General features: G+C 39.7%; 1 protein-coding gene across 13 annotated transcripts in view; it reads left to right on the top strand.

Annotated features, from left to right (window-relative positions):
* The window catches only part of SOX5 (SRY-box transcription factor 5), a 657,473-nt gene that overhangs the window by 341,752 nt on the left and 296,585 nt on the right, over positions 1-19,136 (top strand). For 3 of the 13 annotated variants that reach the window (XM_035311645.1, XM_035311563.1, XM_035311569.1), the window contains exon 1: positions 18,600-18,708. The exons of 5 other annotated variants lie outside the window; for them this stretch is intronic. In XM_035311645.1, the coding sequence (XP_035167536.1) occupies positions 18,617-18,708 (92 nt within the window). In that variant the 5' untranslated portion in view covers positions 18,600-18,616. Of the gene's footprint in view, positions 1-18,595; positions 18,709-19,136 lie in introns of those variants that run through there. 5 more of the 13 variants (XM_035311636.1, XM_035311555.1, XM_035311583.1 and 2 more) reach the window with 4 other exon arrangements.

The following is a 19,136-nucleotide window of genomic DNA, read 5'->3' as shown; positions in this document are numbered from 1 at the left end:
CTGCAGCATATCTAGAATGTAATAGCACTATAATATACCGTTTTTTATAGATACATAAACTGAAACATTCAGAAGTTAAATGATTTGCTGGTGGTTATGTTTAGAGCCAGTGAAAGGAAGGAATTCATAAAACTGGGCTATCAACATGCTGTTTAACCTCCAGACACAGTGGTGCAATTCGTCTCACCTAACTTCAGATATCTTCAAGGTAGACATTATGTGGAAGTTAGTTATCTCTTCTTCCTTTCTGGTCAGGACAGAGATACAGGCACTTGTGAGATGCAATTCACCAAATCCTTTAGTACATACTTAGAGTCGGTCAGATCAGTTCTGTCCTAGGAGACCCTACTTCTCTCTGCCAACTGTGAACTGGGCCTAGCTCGGATACTAACAGCTATGATGAAGATGTGTACTGTTAGGTGAAACAAATTCCATCTAAGTCTTCTTTCCCCAAATTTTAATTCTGAGTTCTAAGTGTCTCTTTATCAAGGCTTCAACAAGAATACTCTGGCAATAAGACTAATGAAATACTTAAAGGGAAAACCTAGCTGCTGCCAGATTTAACCCAGGAAGAAAAGGTTTATTAATGCCACAGAGCACTGAGCTGTGCATGGGAAGAGGAGGAAGTTTTTAGCAAATGTCTTTTTTTTTTTTTTTTTTTTTTTTTTTTTTTCCTCCTGATGGGTCAGTGCCTGAGATATTTATGCATGGGAAAATAAATTAGTGTCATCTGGAATTTTCGAAGGTACTTAAACAGTACTTCTGTAAGCAGTTTTGAATACTACAGAATGATCTTCTAGTTACATTTTAAGGCATTTTTGAGTATTTATTCCTAGGTACTTAGGAAAAAAAAAATCTGCCAGATCATAAGAGATGTTGAAGAACAGAAATTCATTTTTGAGAGGGGGAGTAAAATATACTTGAGAAACTGTACTGCATTTGGGCATAGTGATTTATATGTTTCTAGGGATTAATAACTTCTTTACTTCATAACTGCTTCATACAACAGCTGTGTCTTTCAGCCTATACTCTCAACTTTCAAAGTAGCAGTGACAGCTATGGACACTGGTGACAGCTATGGACAGCTAATGACACCATCCATTACTGCAGAAGGTGAAATGGTACAGTTGAGCCATTCCCAAGCAGTAAACTACAAAACAATGAAAAATGAAAAGATTTACAGTGAGGTGTATAAAGTTGTCAAAACGGTGGTTGGATTGATGGTTTTTTTTTTTTTTAAAAAAAAAAAAAAAAAAAAAAAGCTTGATAGGTCTCTGAAACCGGTGCATAATTATCTTCAGCAAGTCTATTTCATTGCTTCTATACTGCTCCAGTCTAACTGCTGCCTCCTGTTTCATAACTTGCGAGCTAAATGGGGCAAGAATGAGATTTTTTCTCTGTGTTTGTGTAGCAACCACCATCCACTGGTGGTTGAGGTTCCTAGGCACTACTGTTACATTATAATAATTCTGTTCTGATAATTGCATAGACACAGAGACAGATGCTCAAAGTTTCATATATTCCTAGGTGGCTCACTAAATTAGAGGAACATAGAGGCAAAGAGAAGAGGGGGAAAAAAAGCAAAAAGTGAATAGTGTTTGTGTATAACCTGTGTCATTTTTTAACATCAATTCAAAATACGCACTCATGTTTAGAATGTTTTGGACTTGTGCAGACTATGGAAAGATCCCACAATGAGGTATGAAAATGTTTCTTCAAATGGAATTTGGCTTGCTTCAACAGAACACAATGATAGGTGTGTTTTTTGTTGGGCTGGGAAAGAAGGTAAGAATTTCATTATAAATATCTTTGTAAATAGATCATTAATCATCATGATGAATATAAATTCTAAAACATGGCATAGCTGGCAACCACATTCCTTAACTGAATCTAACCTGAACTTAATAAACAAATGCCAAACTAAGTACAAAACACTATTCTGCCAAGATTCACGTTCTAGTCAATCATCCTGCCAGGTGTCAGTGTGTTTAATGCTAGGACAATATATCACCAACAATCTCAGCTGCTACTAACTCAGCAGAATCAGACTATTTACTGAACAAAAAGTACTGCCAGAGGCACAAAAGCTAGGCCACTGCCATTCTCAGAGGACAACTGTGAACTACAGCCCGCACAGAGAAGGATGTTGGAATCCTGGAAGCAGCCAGCACTGCTTTTAAATGTCCTGAAGAGGACATGGTGGCAGCTCGCTCCTTCAACTGCATCGCTACTCAGTTTGGTGGGAAAAGTTTTGAATTGAGGAGAGCACAATTCCATGCTCACATCCCTTCACTGTGTCTGATGGCAGCACAACTGGTTATTCATACAATTTGTATGCTTTTAAAATGTGCTGCAGCTCACTCAAAAGCTGAAAGAGGTGGGAAGAGACATTTACCCTTTTACTTTTTTTTTTTTTTGGGGGGGGGGGGGGGGGGTAAAGGGGGATTTGTTTTCTAAAAAACTTGTTTTTCAAAAAAAAAAAAAAATCACAGAAAATGACCATTTTTTCTTAAGTATTTTCCATTTTAAAATGTGCAAAGTTGATTGCAGAGATCTATTCTATCCTAAGCAGTGTGTTGCCTGTATGTGTATTTCCTCTCTAATTGTAAATGTCTGGGGAGTCCTGAAAGTGAAAGAGGTATGTGAATTTGAAGCAAGTGCAAGGGCACATGTAATTGTTTTAAGTGATTCTTTTCTCTAAAATGTGTGTTTGGGCATTGACATTGACCACATGTCCCATGATGGAAACTCAGAGTTACAAACAAATTTGGACAATGGAGAACATATATTTTATTTCCCATGACTTTGTAGGCTTCAGGGAGCACTAAATTCTATTTTGTTTTGGTCCTTTGCCTCTGTGCTAGAGCCAGTGCTCAAACTGCTTTGAATTCTGGACACATTTTTAAGTTAAAAGTTCTGACCTGGCCACACATGGCATCAACACTATAGGGCAGGTTTAGAATAGCATTTAGGAAGGCCAGTGCAGGAGGTATCTCTGAGAAGCACTGGCTCCTACTGAGATCCTAATTCCCTGGGAACCCAGAGCCCCTGCCTCTCACAGAGGCAAGGTACTGCCAATCAGCTGATTGGCAGCATGTTGCTTCTTTGAGAGGCAGCGTCTGTTGGCTCCTGCAAAGTTCCTGCCAGCATTCTTAAACTCTAATTCGGGAAAGAAAATTACAATCTGGCACATCACTGTTGGAAGGTTGCCGACCCCTGCTCTACACTGTACGAGAGGCGGCTTCAGAGAACAGTCGTATGAAACTTCCTTTGTTTGGTGCATCAGGAGCAGACGTCTGAATGTAGCTCTTCCACAAGGCTGTATTCTGCCTAAACCATACGATCCTACTGAAGACAGCAAAGGCAATGGAGTTGTCCACGTGTTGACAGTGAACAAATTGTCTATTCCTATTGTTGCTGGATGAGCCACTAGGTAACCAGATCGATTTTATGATCCCTTACTGAGTGTTCAGGACTGGTGCTTGAAAAAGACATCTTTTATCTGTCAGCCAGTAAATCTCACATTGAGCTGCAAACATACTGGAAAGCTAGAATTCAGAAAGACTGTTTTTATGAATAGAAACATTTTCAGAATAGACACTCTCCTGAACACACAGTTGTTTTACAGGAACTAAAGAAGTCCTTATGGTGGATGGATAAGCCAACTCAAGATAAAATAAGAACCAGTCTATACTTTGAACTGCTGTTTGAAGAGAACCTTTTTGAAGAACTTTTAAAGTTTTGAGTTTTGTTGGTCTTTTTGCTTTTTTCCTCTGCTTTTTGCTTTTTTCAGCTTAATTGGAAGCAAATAGTATACAATATGAGATGAGAGGGATTTTTTCAGCATTATTCCTGCATACTATAATATATTTTTAACATTTTCTTTTTTTTCTGTTTTGTCCACGTTATTCAAGATCCTGACTATTTGACATCCATGTAAAGTGAAATTCTCAGTTGACCTAAATCTGAATACCACTCCAAACAGCATGTTACATACAATGGCCACCACTGTTAGCCTCACCTCTTTAGAACAGCCATAAATCCAAAAGAATACATAGTAAGTACGAAAAACATTGAGTTTTCTTCAAATTAATGTTTACTACATGTCCAGGTCATCCAGTAAGTAGTATTCCATCCCTTGGAAGTAGTATTCCGTTCCATCTGTCTTTTTAGTAACAGATGATTGATGAGAAGACACCAGAGGAAGTTGCAGAGTATAGCCCCAGTGAGATCCACCGCTATTTTGAACTCTTGTCTTGGCTTCCACAAATCCTTGCCATCTACTCAGAGAAGTTAATTACATACTAGCAGTGATTCAAAAACAAAAACAACAACAACAACAAAAAAAAACCACAGTCTCTTGATGAGAGAAATCATGGATATCAAGCAACCATTCCATCAAAGGAAAATTCCAGATCCATTGTCAGGTTTTTAGTAAGTCTGTGCTCTTACACAGTACACTGTATTTTGAAAATGCTGTAGAAAACATTAACTAGATTCTCTTGGAAGCCCCATAAAATAGATGCTAACTATTTTTTAGAGTTAGTATACTAGTGCTAGACTTGGCAAAACATTGCCTAAAGATCTGAAAGGAGCTAGACCAGCACTGGCATTATAAACTTGGAAATTTCTGCCATACAGTTGCCTGTGCATACTATTAGGCAGCTCATCCTTACCTCAATTACATTTTCTATACCTAGAGATTGGATTATGTATATACATATTTTGGTGATGTATGTTGAAATCAAAATTGCTCAGAAAGTAAGTCTTTAGAGTGTTCATTTGAGAGAGTGTCCTGATGATATAATAGTACTTAGCTCATACTGTAGTGCTGCTATCTTATGTTGTCTTGGCTGAGTGTGCTGTTTAACTGGACTGGAAGAATCATATGAGGAATTCTGAATATATCATAGTGTGGTTTGACAGTAATACTTAACAAAAATTAACTGTTGCCACAGTTAATTTTTAGTCCTTCTTTGACATTTGAATGGCTTTGAGCAGGTATTAAAGTTGTAGAAAAAGAGCATTTACAGAAAATATATATATATATAGTAATTTTAAGGGATTGCTAAATATCAGGTTAAAACTCTTGAGTTTACAGATATTTCCAGCCTCTTCCCTGTCTGGGAGTTTTATTCTGACCACATCCATTTTCTTTACGTAGGGAATATCTTGTTCTCTTTAATTGGAGCTGCACTTAGATTCAGATCTGCGAGTGTTTAAAGTGGAATAGTGACAGAGCGTTAAGTGCTTAAATGAAATCTTGTGATCCCAAGAACCTCTTCTTAGCTTCTGTCTGCCCTGATTGTGCCTATGCTTCCCAATTGCATGAGTTATTTAACTTAAAATAAAGCTCACCCAGAAGTGCTGCTGTCTCGGTATAAATGAGCAGAGCAGCACCTCTCCTCCTCAGAGATCTCTCAGAATGCTGTTCTGTGTGGGTTAGTCTCTTCACTCACTGAAGGGAGGCCAGGTGTGCATTTCCTACTTTTTAGGAGAGTGGCCCAACTATGCAGGAGAATCTGGGACTGGCCAAGATGCTGCAATTCTCTTAATGAAGTGGTTCACATTGGTTAGAAAAAATAAAAGTTTAATTTGGCTGCAGAAAGTGATTTCTGTTCTAGCATAATGAATTAAGTAATTAAACAACTTTAATACTTTATCTATAGCCATTTAATGTGAAATGAAGGAAGAGGCTGTAGAATAGGGTCTGGAATCCAGAGCACCATCTTCTCGGTGGGGCACTTTCCCTGCTTTGTTAGCATGTTGTCATTGTGCCACGTCTTTTCCAACCTAAATGAGCTTCCTGCATATTATAGCAGCTTCTAGGGAGGCTTACTGCATTTGACTAGCCTTTAGTCACAGCTTTAACATGTTGCAGTTAGAGCAAGTCGTCAGGAAGAGCAAGGCATGAATTTGGAGCCTTAAGGCAGAGGAGGGCTGGCCCCAACTTCTCTATTTCTGGGGTGAATTCAGTAATTCTTAATCACTAAATTGTTGTGGATATGGGGTGCAAAGCCATTCGTGCTGCCCTTCCTTCCTCCTTCTGTGGCTGTGTTTCAGAGGAACTAAGTAGTCCTTTCTGTGCTCCTGACAGAAGTGGCCCAGGAAGATCCAGAGTAGATGCCTTTCAGCTGTGGTTCCCCAGGGGAAGGAGTGGTTCCTCAGTAGCACTGAATTCAAACAGTGACAGGGAGTATTATTTGAACATTGTTCCCACTACTTCTTTATTGACTATCACAGATCAGTCCATCCAGTGTTTAAGACACCCAATTTCATGTTATATAGAGAACTTCTGTGTGTAACTGTGAACAGCGCATTCATATGTGATTGGTGTGTTCCCACTCTTCTCTATAGGGAAGAAAGGTAGATGCCAGTTCCATTGATTTTTGTTTGGTTTAGGTGTTGGAGGTTACTGGGTGGGTTTCACTAGTGGCATTTGGTTATCATGTTACAGGTGGGTTGCATTGCAGGATCTATCATCCTGGTAAACGGCTGGCTTCTCCCTGGGGGCTGGTATCTGGGGAGCACAGGGGCTCCGCTGGGTGACTAGGCAGGACCTGGCAGCCAGGGCCTGTCCCACAGCCCCAGCCTGGAGCATGGGGGCCAGGAGCACCAGGGCAGCCCCATGCATTGGGCACCTCCCTGGGCCTGAGGCCTGTGACATGGGCCTGTGGGTGGGTCCTGGGGGCAGAGCACATGGCTGGGCAGGGCAGGGCAGCATGGAGCTGGATCCAGCGCTGCTGGAGCTTCCCTGCAGCAGGGGCTAACAGCTCTGGGGGCTGATGTGGGGCCCTGAGCAGGTGGGGGTACCCCAGGGGTGGGCCGGGCTGGTGGTGCCCCCGGGGCCTTCGCGCCTATCATGGATTAGTCAGTTAGACCTGCTACATTCCACCAAATGAAAATGGCTCATTTATTCCTGCTTTACATTTTCTGAAAAGTGTAACGATAGGTTTGCTTTCATATCATTGGAGATCAGTCCTTATTTCAGACAATGCTTTCAACACTAAAAGGGTAATAAAAACACAGTTCCTGAAGAGCTTAGAAATAAAAACCACTCGTCTCGCATCCTTCTCCCTCCCCCAAATTATTTGATAATGGAATGGGAAACTTTCCCATAATCTTTCACTTGATTTTTGCTAATATGAACCTGTCAAAGATCATGGCATTTCCTCACTGTGTGATGTGGAGCCAGCTGGAACCAAATAATCCACCCATATTTTCCATTATCTTTGTATCCTGATAGGAGCTTCTGCTCAGCAGAAATGAGAAATTACCTGTTGTTCCTTCCTTGCTGTCACGGTGGTCATGCTGGGGCAGTTTCCCACTTGGCTGAAGCATTGCCAGATCAGAATAAATGTGACCAGACCAAAATTAATGGATTTTCTGCCTGGAATCCACACCCTACTCTTATGGCAGTTCAAGAGGAAAGTACTTTAAGAAATGACACTTTCCTTTCCACTCACTGCCCCAAAGAAATACTTTCAAGGATGAGTTAGGAACATTCCTCCTTTGGCTTGAAGATGCAGACAGAGATTTGGGTCTGTAAAAATGCCTCCCTTCATCCTTAGCCTTACTCCTACAGAAAGGAGAAATACTACTTGTATGTGAGCATGTGGACTTTCTTACCAGAGAACACAAGCAACTTCTGTTCAATTGAATTGTAGTCTTCCTCGCTGAAGCACCTACAGGGGTGGGCAGCAGTGCAGAATACTGCCCCATGGTTTCAAGTCCTGATGGCTCTGCAGCTGGAGGAAAGAATCTCTCCCATTTCATTTTCTGGTTTCCTGTTTCCAGAAGTCTCTTTTGGTCTGTATTGCATCTGTTTTAAGCATTAATGTTTTGCGTATAACATTTCTCAAAGTCTAATCCATTGCTATGGACCCACCTAGTGACGGCTTTACAGATTCTTTATATTCATAAAGGCACTTCACACTTATCTCTTCATTATTTTTGTTTGTTTTGTATTTTTTTTGATGTTTGAAATGGATCACAGCAACCCAACTGAACACTTTCTGTGAATGCTTCTTCTAGCTGTGTATTTAAACACAGAAAAAAAAAAAAAAAAAAAAAAAAAAAAAAGGAAAAGAAAAGCTTATGTGGTGGTTACCTGCTTAAGGGCTTATATGGAAGGAGTATGGGCATGGAGATGACTTAAGGATTACGGATGTATTTTGATCACCAGAAGTAAGAATTGTCTGTAGTCTAAATGTAAGGAAACTTTTAGTGATTGATATGGAAAGGGTCAGCATTAGCTTCCAGGTTAAAATGATGACACAAGACCTGTGTGTTGCTTATAGGGATCCTCTTCCGTCTTGTAACTGACTCAGTGAACAAGGGAAGTTTGATGTTTCTCTAGACATGCAAACTGTAAAGAAATGGGTAATATGCTGTGGCATTTAGTGATAATCTACTGCTTCATTGCTTTGTGCAGTGATCTATGAGATTTTTGGATGGCCAGCAATGGTTCAGCAACATCTGACTCTACAGCAACAGATGCTGAATATCTGAAAATCCTAGACAGGTGCTCCTGGTTTATGCAAAGAGTGACTATGTGCAGTCAGGCTAATGCAACAAGGATGCCTGGGATTCACTGTCCACATGATGTGGAATCCAGTTAAGAATATATAACAAGTCTTTTGCCTTTGTACTGCCCATGTATGTGGGAGTGATTCTCCTTTCTGTTATTTCCCAGTTTGGGTTAACCTGTGAATCAGAATAGTCCAACAGACTGTTTCTAAGAAGATTGCTGACTGTGGTCCTCCCCACATTGTACTCACTGATTTATATTAATAACTGAATATTCACATATGAACAACCATTTTGTTACACAGATTGTGTGTATAGCAACCTTTAAAAATACAGTATTAAGAACTTGCCATTGAATATTCTGTATTTTAGGGATAGGTCACGTTATGGGACCTTTTTGGGTATCAGGGAGAGTGGCAAGGAGACTGCATATATTTACCAATAATGAAAACAGTGTTCACAGCTAAAATTTTAATGCCAGCAAATATTTTATAAGGTTTATATATACATTTATTATTATTATTATTATATTAAAAAAAATCAGTCTGTCAGGTTTAGGTTACTGTTGAAACTTTTCTGTCTTGGTTTCATGTGCTTTCTTTCTCACCTAAGAAAATAGTGCAAGCATTTCACAACACTATGCAATAGGATTTGTAAACACAGGTCACTGGATCATTACTAAAAAAATACTGTATTTCTCCTTATATGGGCTAGTCCAACCATGTGCAGAAATACTAGCCAAATTATTTCCTTGCCATATTCTATTACGGAAGATTTAAGAGGGAAATCTAACCCATAGCCATTCTTTTTCTATATTAAGCATTAGCTACTGTCACAGACAAAAGTGAAGGAAAAGGAGGTGCTACACCCATCAAATGAAGAGCAACAGAGTATCAGGTACAATTGGATATACCAAAATGTGCTACTGAAAATTGATGGTTAGCTCAAATAGGGCTGCTAACTTAATATGTCATCTTTCCTTTAATATTGGCTTCTACGCTGTAAGGTTGGAGAAAGCAATTTTTCAGCCTCTCTTTAATTGAACAGTAGAATTGATGCTGAGAATTAGTCTAATTAATTTTCTTTCCTTACTTGATAAATTGGTTGAAATAGTAATAAAAAATAAAATTAGGAGACATATAGATGAGTACTCTGATACTATAGCTATCAGTCAGCATAGATTTTGTAAAGAAAAATGATGTCTGATGATAATTCCTTGAGCTTGTCAACAAATAGTTGAAGACAGTCATTAGATTTTTTTGGCCTTTAAAGCAAGTTTTTAAAAAGATCTTCACAAGGGCTTATTGGAAAAGTGGTTGTGAGGTAGGAGTTATTTTGGGAATTAGATAGTCCTGTAAAGGACAGAAGACAAAACTAAAAGTATATGATTGACCTTTGGTGTAGAAAAACACTACAGTGGGGGTACCCAAAATCTGAGTGTTATAGGTGGTGTTTCACACCTATATTAATGAATTGAAAATGCCAGTGACCCCTGTAGAGAATCAGTGAAGAAACATTTGAGTCTGAGGCAGAACCGTCAAGTCAGGGCTGTAGAAGATAGAGGACTTCACAGGGATTCCTTGCAGTGTAGGAAAATGGGCAGGCTGGCTACACAATTTAAGGCAGCCAGCAGCAGATGAGGGCTAGGAATGAGCTTCCCTCTCTGGTTACAGACCCCTTGTCCAGCCTGAGTCTGCCTTGCTTTGAAACATTGAGAACATAATACAGTGGGGAACTTTATCTTGTTTTGAACCAGGCTGTAGTTCCTGTGCTTGAAGCAAAGTTCTTGTTTAACTTCTGTGGTAATTTTTCTGAACTATCGTTATAAGAAAATTTGCTCTATTAGACTATGTACATCTTTGTCTTGCTGTTAAACACAAATCCCTGGTAATGTCATGGGCATTTTTTTAGTGGCCCAATGTGTCACAGCCCATAAATCACTCTAAAAGTTGTGACCTTTTCAGAAACTGTAGTCAAAAAGCTCTGTGTAGTTGCTTTTGTGCCAAAACCTGTCCCAACTGCATGTACCAGGTTAACTTTGACTACAGTATTCAGACCCCTCTGAGAAATTTATGGCAAAGTGAAAAAAGGCAAGTTCCATGGACACACAAAAAAGTAGGTGTCTCTCGTCTCTTTTTATTTTCACGCAATTTGCACTCCTGGAGCCACCTCCTGCCATTTTATTGCTAGCTCAGAATTCATTAGAAACCAAGTTTCACCAGTGACATTCTCAGTTGTGAAATCTTTGCCCAGATTTGGAACCACATTGCTGTCAAGAAAGGGCTGTGGCTACATGCAAATACTAGGAGAGGTGGTTGACAGGATTGATCAGATGGGGTCAAGTGCTAAAAAGGTATGTAAGAATGTGACTGTGTTTCTTGAAAGTGTTAAAAAAGAGTATCTGATACCTGATGTGATGGCATTCATTGTTTCTGCATTTTTATATTTCTCTGCATATGCCTAAAGCTGTTAACATGCAGAAGTTATCTAATTTGTTTTATTTTATTTATTGGACAGGGGTCAGGCACTTTGTAAATTATGGACTGCATTCTCAGTGAATCAAAATATTTAGGTTGCTTGTGAGGTTCAGTCCTTGGCATCATGTCACTAATTGCTTTTGCACAACTCTGAAATAATGACAAAAGGAAAACGCATCAACAAAGAAAGAGAAATTAAACTTTGTAAAACAAAACAAAAGCCCCATCAGAAATAGAAAGTGTTATTTAAGGGGAAAAGCGGGTGACCAAATGTGCAGTCTGGATTGAGTACAATGTTATATGGCAAGAGAAGAGACACTCAGCTTTGGATCTTCTCCAGGCAGAGAAAAAATTATGACGTAAGTTTACTTTGATAAACATTCCTGAAAAACTACTTTGTGTTTTAATCTTAATGAACATTTGTCTCAATCCAGTTCTCTCTTCAGTTTTTTTTTTTTTTTTTTTTTTTTTTTACTATCTCCTTTCCAATTCTTTTATATTCTGAATATACTTCAGTGTCACCTGTTAAAGATCTGTCTTGCTTACAGGCTAATTGTTATCCACCCTGTACCTGGATTGCATTAGGGCTTTTGAAGAGTGTCACTAGATACTCTGATTTACCCCATACTAACGCTTCAAAATACTGTAGCATTAGTTTCCCTGCTTTTTCAACAAGGTGCAGAAGTGTTCCCAGGGGCCCTCACCATGCTACCCCAGCAATGTTTCCAGCCTCTAGCTGTCCCATGTAAGGAGAGATCAGAAACAAGAGTTAGCTTCTGATAGAACTGGCAATAACAACAAGCCATGGGACTGTTTTATACTGCACTTACATATTTGTTTCTCTGTAATAGTGGCTGAATTGGAGGCTGTAAGTTGGAAAGTAGGAGTTCAGCTTTTTGTTTCAATAGAACCAAATGGCATCACTTCTGCTTTTACCCAAAAGTGGAAAATCGCTCGTAAAACTGCATCAGAGCTGCATTAAAATACATGAACACATATAGTATGCTTTTGTAGCTTTATAAATGAAACATAACTCTACATACTCATTGAATGTTGTTTCAGTGTGCAAGGTGTAAGATAGGAACATATTTTATGACTCCTTTACAGAGACACATTTAATGTCATTAGAATCATTGCTTAATTTACAGTTTGATCTTCCCAGTGACATGTATAACAAGTTAAATATCAGTAGAGTGCATTTAATAAACACTAATTTGTAATAATCTTACCATAGGCTGTATATGTAATGCAGGGAACTTGTGTGCATCATACAGGAGAAAGGGAATGTATTTAAAGATTTTTTCTGAATTTAAAAACCATTCATTTCAGCATCTATGCTTTTTGAAACATTTGCTATATAGTGGTTACATGAGTTCTTGTGATTATATGGATTAAGAAATAATAAAATAGGCAAATTGACAGAATGCAAGAATTTTACCTTTTCTGTGTTTAATTACAATTACGGTCTAAATTTTAAACTGGTTTGGATAGCTTCCAGTACAGAGTGAATAGAAAATGGTAAAATTCTTTGGGATTATTTTATATTCTCTATTTTCTTTTAATCCAACTAAGTATCTAAAATGGAGGGCAACCATGAACTGAGCCATATGTGCTTGTGTTGTGCCCACCACAAATGAGCTCAGGCTGTTTAGCTGAAGGTGACTGATAGCCCTGTGGTAAAAGTGTAAAAAAGGATCCTAATAGCACTAGAAGACAGCTACTTTTAGGGAGGAGAAGCAGACAGGAGATGTACCTGCGGGCTTGGAGAATTTTAGTTGCAAACACAAGAGCAAACCTCAGGACCACGAGAGGAAGGCTGGAATGCCTTCACAAAGTACGTAGGACTAGGCACAGTGGATTATTCCAAAAGAGCTTTGTGCTTTCAACTGTATGATTCTTGTTTTATATCGGACAAATCAATGGAAGCAAATCTGTTTAAACTCAGTGCGCAGGTTGGTAAGAATATGGCTATAGGGGAAAGCACATTCAGACTTGAAATATGGAGACAAAATGTGATTACTACAGCCCTGTTCAGTGGATGGGTGTTTTTGTTTTGTTTTGTTTTGTTTTGTTTGTGTGTGTGTGTTTTTTTGTTTGTTTGTTTGTTTGTTTGTTTTTTAATAAAAAGCATTATTATTGGGGAAGTGACGAGAATGTGGTGATAAAAACTGTAAGAAATATATCGAGAGAGACTCAGAAAGGCCCACTCAGTTGAGTGGAAAGATCTCAGTTTCAGCATGCTTTGAATCATGCTCAACAATCACAATCTACTCTTATAAATAGATCAAAGTTGTGTTATTACAATACATAGGCTCAGAAGCTTATGTTTGGCTATAAAACTGAGGTTGTTTGTTCAAAAGAGACTTGATTTCTACCAGCTACTCCTCCACACACACACCAGGGGAAAAGGGAGTCATTTCCGTTTGATGAGAGTTGGTTATCTGTATGAAACGAATTAAGTTCATCGTCCGGTATATTGTAGCAGGCATTTACATATTCGTAACAGTCATTGCAAGTGACACTGAGGAGGAACATTCCTGTTGGCATTGCCTTCCCAGAAGCTGGAGAACGGCTGGGCACTGGCGGCAAACAGGCCTGTCACTCGTAAATAAATCATCCTGATTAGTATGGAGGTAGAGCATGGAGACTGTGTGTAAGGTGATGCTGCGGTTTTCGATCAGGACGGCACATTGCATGCAAAATAGCCATTCTTAAAAAAGAAGTTAGAAAAAAAAAGACTGAAAGCAACAGGTTCTTATTTTAGTAACACTTTATGTTCAGACCTTTAACGAGAAGCTGTGGATTTGAAATCTAGTTAGTTTCTTAAATCATTTCAAGCACAGTTCCTATCTATGGATATGCCCCTCTATTTTTGTGATTTTTTTAAGCTGTTCTGTTTTTATTTTTTTGTCTATTTTTTGAGCTGCTTCTGTGCAAGCCAAGATTAGTAAGACAGACAATAAAGAACAATGTAGCTAACTGCCAGTATAGAGAAATAAAATAAGCTGTAACCAAAATAAAGGAACATGGGGGGTAGGGTGTCAAGAATGTGTCCCCTCTCTACTTTCTCATTTTAACAGTCTGAAGTTACATTTTGCCAAAATATTCATGCAATTTAATTTTACATGTGTTTACATATATTTTTATTTCTAAAAATGTAGTTATTTATGGGTATTAATTTTGAGGTTCCTTTACCCTGCCTGATATGCAGTGAACAGAATCAAAGAGTGCAGACATGATTTAAAAATAAAATAAAATATTAGGAACTTTATTGTAATATTTAGTGACCCTTAGGGAAATACAAATTCAAATTTTAGATGAAGGTTCAGATTTCTCCTTAAGGGTAGTGTCAGTTCTCTTTTACAAGGAGATGATAGGCCCCCACTAAAACTACAAATAAATAGCTGATAAATGAGGGCTTCCCAATTGCAAATGAGAAAGTTTTACTTTTCCTTGAAGAAATTCAGTAAATTGAAAAACTCTAAATAGTACAGAAATTTCAGTTCTCCAGACCGCCTTCTCAGATTTTGCTATACTATATTCAGCGCTCAATTTTGCCAACACCAAACATGCCTGATGTGGCATTTACATTCCTTTAGAAAAAGCATAGATTAGTTATATTTCTAAGAGTTAACTTCTCCTCTTGACACATGTACTTAATTCCCATTAATGGAAATGGCAGCTAGGCATGCACACTGAAAGGAAAAATCTGTTCCGAAGCATATGATCCAAACTGCATTGTAGCTAAACATTTCCATACTCTGAAGTAAGTGTTCATTATTTGCAAGATATTCTTCATAGTCAATGCATGAACCCCACTCTATTCTCCCTTCACTCTATCTTAACCTGTTCCAAAACAGCTATTCTTAGAAATTTTAAAGATTTGTTCTTAGTGCTGTGGATATATGCCTAAAAAAGAAAATCCATGTAAGGATCTTCAGAGTTTTGCATATTTTCTGTGAGAACTTTCCAGTAAATAATTCTGTGGAACATCTTACATTTCCTTGGACCTTGCAGGTATCTATTATTAAAACCTACAGTGGAAACAACAAAAGCCCTTTTTTTTTTTTTTTTTTTTTTTTTTTTTTTTTTTTTTTTTTTTTTTCCAGCACTTCCTTTACTTATATTGCAGCAGCTGCCAAAGGGACTAGGCTGAAGTGTTATCATTTGATAATTAAAATAATAATAATAATAAAATTGCTTAGTTTAAGGTTTTCTTTCTTCCCATATGCTTGTATAAAGACCTGCGGATTCTATCTATGCAATATTCCAGTTATGGTATTTCTAACTTGAGCTGGGTGGATAATTGATTTTTTTGCTTCACCTCTTAAACTGGAGAGCCACAATAGCAACAAAAATTCAGTTAAGCACAAAAATTCACATGAGAGTTTATAATTTGTTCCCCTCACCTAAATGAAAATCAGAGCTTTTGTGTTTAGTTCAGCCAAAATTGCCCTGTTTTACCTGAATTTTTTTTTTGTTTTGGGCACCCCTTAAAGAAGCAAAGCAAGAGAAATGCAGGCTCACCAAACAAGTGGAAGGGCTGAGGGGAGAGGTTTCACTTTTCTCCTCATTTGGAGGTATTTGGGCTTGCATCTTGAACTGTAGGCTTGTGAAGAGAATTGAACAAGATATCCAACATTGCAAATGGGCTTTTTAACTATGACTTGCTGAGTAAAAAAGGGCCATTGGGAATTGCTATTACTAGTGAAAAGTTTTGGGACAAGGTAAAACTTTGTATGTCAAAAATTGGACAGTTGCATTTTCTTATCTCTTGGTTTGTGGTTATTTATCCAAATTCCTTTTTTTTTTTTTTTTTTTTTCAATTTTTGATATGATGGCAGCTTTTGTTATATGTCCTGACAATTTCTAAAAAGCAAGTCTCAAAGATGACACAATTTGAATAAAGTTTTCAAAGATTCCCTCAAACCATTTGTTGAGCTCGCTTTTTCTCCTTATTGCCATTGCAGCTGAACTTAGTATGAGAACATAATTTTATAGATAAGTCTGGACCGTTAATAATACAATAATATCAGTACAATAATGCAGTAATAGAATATTAATACAGTAATAACAGTAACACTTTTTCTCCTTTTTGGACCCAACTCTGTTTCCTACCACTGAGCTGGAAGCTCAGAAAATATGAGGTGAAGGAAGGAGGAGATGGGTACCTTAGCAGAAAATACAGTGGGGTAAGGGTCAGTGTTGTAAACTTGGGTAAGGGAAAAGCAGGACTCATGTCAGAAACGTTCAGATGAATGATCTCCACTTCCTTTCTTTCTTCCACTTCCTCTCTCCTTCTCAGCTCTCCCTCTTGCTCATTTATCTTTGTTTTCTCCCCCAACATTTCTTTGTTGGCGGGTTGTTTTGTTTTTTCCCTTTTATTATGGTTCTTGGTCCTGGTCTAGCCAATGTCCTGTTCCGTAATTCCCGGTGTCGATGGTGATTGCTCTGGTTTGTAATCAGAGTAGCAGAGAGCTGACCAAGGAGCTGGTCATAACACAAACTCAGAGGAGTATGAAGACACTTAAATAAAAAGCGCTATAGGGAGGGGTAAATATACCTGAACAGAGGGCAAACATGGTAGAAGGAGGGCAGTTGTGGAGTGGAGTTGAAGGGATATGAGGTTAGAGAGCTGAGTGGAGCTACCGTGCAGTCAAAATGTGATAGTCCCATTCTGCCAGAATTTTTGCAGATCCTTCAAATAAAAGGTTGCCTTTATTTTCCTCCAGTTTGGGCTTCTGACTGGCTTCTCTCTGCAAACTACTCCCAAGGCCAATGTGAGAAAAAAAGGGGGGAAAGCAAAGCAAGGAGTGGCAGAGAAGTAACAGCATCTAGAGAGGGGCAATTGAAGGGAAAATGAAAGGCCAAGGGCACTCACAAACATGAATACGGGGATGAAGTATGTTTTAGCTGCATGTAAAAATCACAGCTTTATGGGAAAAGCAGCTGAAATACCCAACATGTTTTAGCAGCGCAAGGACTGTTGTCGACTGTGAGGCACATGGATCTTTATTCTCATCCTTTTGCTGCAGTTGGCTAACTGTGTCAGCTTGGGCAAGTGACTAAGCCTGTCTGCATCTCAGTTTCCCTATTTGAGGCCAAATTCTCCTACTAAGTAGCCTCCTACTCCACACAGAGATTTGCTGATTTGAATGGAGCCCCTGTGGAGTGAGATACTTTTCAATACAAATAAAGTTTTGGAATCAGCCCTAATTATATTTATTACCTGCAGAGGAGTAATGTGAGACGTAACGTGGTTTGAGACGCTCAGATGAAAGGGAAAGTATTTGGAATTGTTCTTTTTAATCATCTGCTGCCTTCTCAGTGTCTACCTCACAGCTGTCCTAAAAGGGCTAGCTACTAAATAACAAATAAAAAATCCTTGTACATGGTAACGAGGTTTGTCAGGCTCCCCTGAACGAACCTCTGTGGAAAATATTATTTGCCAGAGGCTACTGAAGGAAGTCAGCTTACCCTGCCCCACAGCGAGGAGCCATTAGATCTCCCTCGTGCCAGAATTTGACAGATCCTCGGTGACTCTGCTCTGAGCGCCGTGGCATAAGGCAGACTCTGGTACAAACTGCAGCAAAGGCGCCTCCGCGAACTCAGCTCCAGCACTTCGCTTCCTGAGCGGTACAATACTCTGTGGGGACGGCACGATGTGCCACAGGGATGACAGGCATGAGCCGATGGTGGCTGTGCTACTCGTGGCCAAAATGATCATCCCAGGCTCATAGCTGATTGCGCCTTGTGCCAGCCATGGGCTGGCTGGCCCCTGCCTCAGCCTGCTGGTTTAGAGCATTTACACCGTAGGGAAATAGGAGCACGTTAAACGGCACGGCTGTTGGATGTTAATAAAAATTTAAAATAAAATAAAATAAAAGCTTTTCTTTGGGGGCTTTCTTGAAGCTGGTGGGCATGAAAATATCAAGTGTTTTAGGGCCGCTGTGCAGGAATGCGCGTACACTTGTGCATGTTGCAGAAAGTAAAGTTGCTCTTGCTGTGTCACTGGGAGGTAGGGAAGAGAGGGAGCAGCGGACCTAATCAAACTGATGTGGGGTCAGAACCTCGTGGTTTTTAAAGGCCCTTAATGCTGTCCAGCTGCAAATTAAAGCAGGGAGAGAGAAAGGAATTAGGGTTGGGGAACTGGAAAGAATGGAGTATAGATCTGTGGTCGCGTGTGGGCGGGTGTGCATGTGTGCGTTAAAGAACAGGGAGATCAGTTTGTTGCGGTTCGGGTTTTCTTTTTTTTTTTTTTTTTTTTCCTTTTTTTTCCTCATCTCTCCTTCATTCACCCCCCCCCAGTTCTGGGAGCTCGGTGCCAGGCAGACCACTGGCCGGGCAGGCTGGCAAGGCACCCAGCTCTGCTCCAGGGGGCTGCAAGGGGAATTTCCTCGGGGCATCACCTGCAGCCCCCAGATCCTCACCTGGCCGTGGCAGCCGGGCAAGGGAACCGGGAGGCTCAGAGGAGGGGGGTGTGCTTGGGGCCTTTCGGGGGAGAAAGCTGCCCCCCACAGCACCAGGAGTCCCGGCAGGAGGAAGGGGAGGCGGTGGTGGTCGTCGTTCGTGCTGGCGGTGCTGGTGGTGCTGGCGTGCGGGGCCGGTTGATGGAGTTTGGAGCCGAGGAAACTTTAGTGGTGTTGCCAGGCCGGTTCGCAGCACTTTGTGGAAAGCAAGAGCTAACAGTGAGACCGACAGAGTGAGTGACAAGTTGTTTACAGGTTTCCTTGAAGGGGCCTCTGCTATATTTCAGTCTGTCAAAGTTGCTTTTCTTCCCTCAGAACAATGCCTGATTGTTGTGTTGTGTGTGTGTTTTTTTGTTGTTGTTGTTGTTTGTTTGTTTTTTCTTCTTTCCCCTCCCCAAAGAGAGAGAAAGAGGGAGAGAAAGAGAGAGACCAGGGAGGGAGGGGGGGAGAAAGGAATGAAAATTCTTCGGAGTACAAATGCCATTGGTAACGTTTTTATGTGTCTAATCTTTTTTCCCCTATTTCAACTCGCGGAGAGTTGATAACTGTTTCAATTTAATCAGTCTGCTCTTGTTTTATCTTCTTTCTCCGCTGATCTTCCCCAGCACAGGGGATTTGTTCCCGGTTCGCCGCTTTAGGTGGATTGCCGGGCTTTTATTTT

This window comes from Oxyura jamaicensis, chromosome 1, assembly GCF_011077185.1.
Source record: "Oxyura jamaicensis isolate SHBP4307 breed ruddy duck chromosome 1, BPBGC_Ojam_1.0, whole genome shotgun sequence".
NCBI classification, from domain to species: domain Eukaryota; kingdom Metazoa; phylum Chordata; class Aves; order Anseriformes; family Anatidae; genus Oxyura; species Oxyura jamaicensis.
This window is presented reverse-complemented; position numbering and strand designations above follow the sequence as displayed.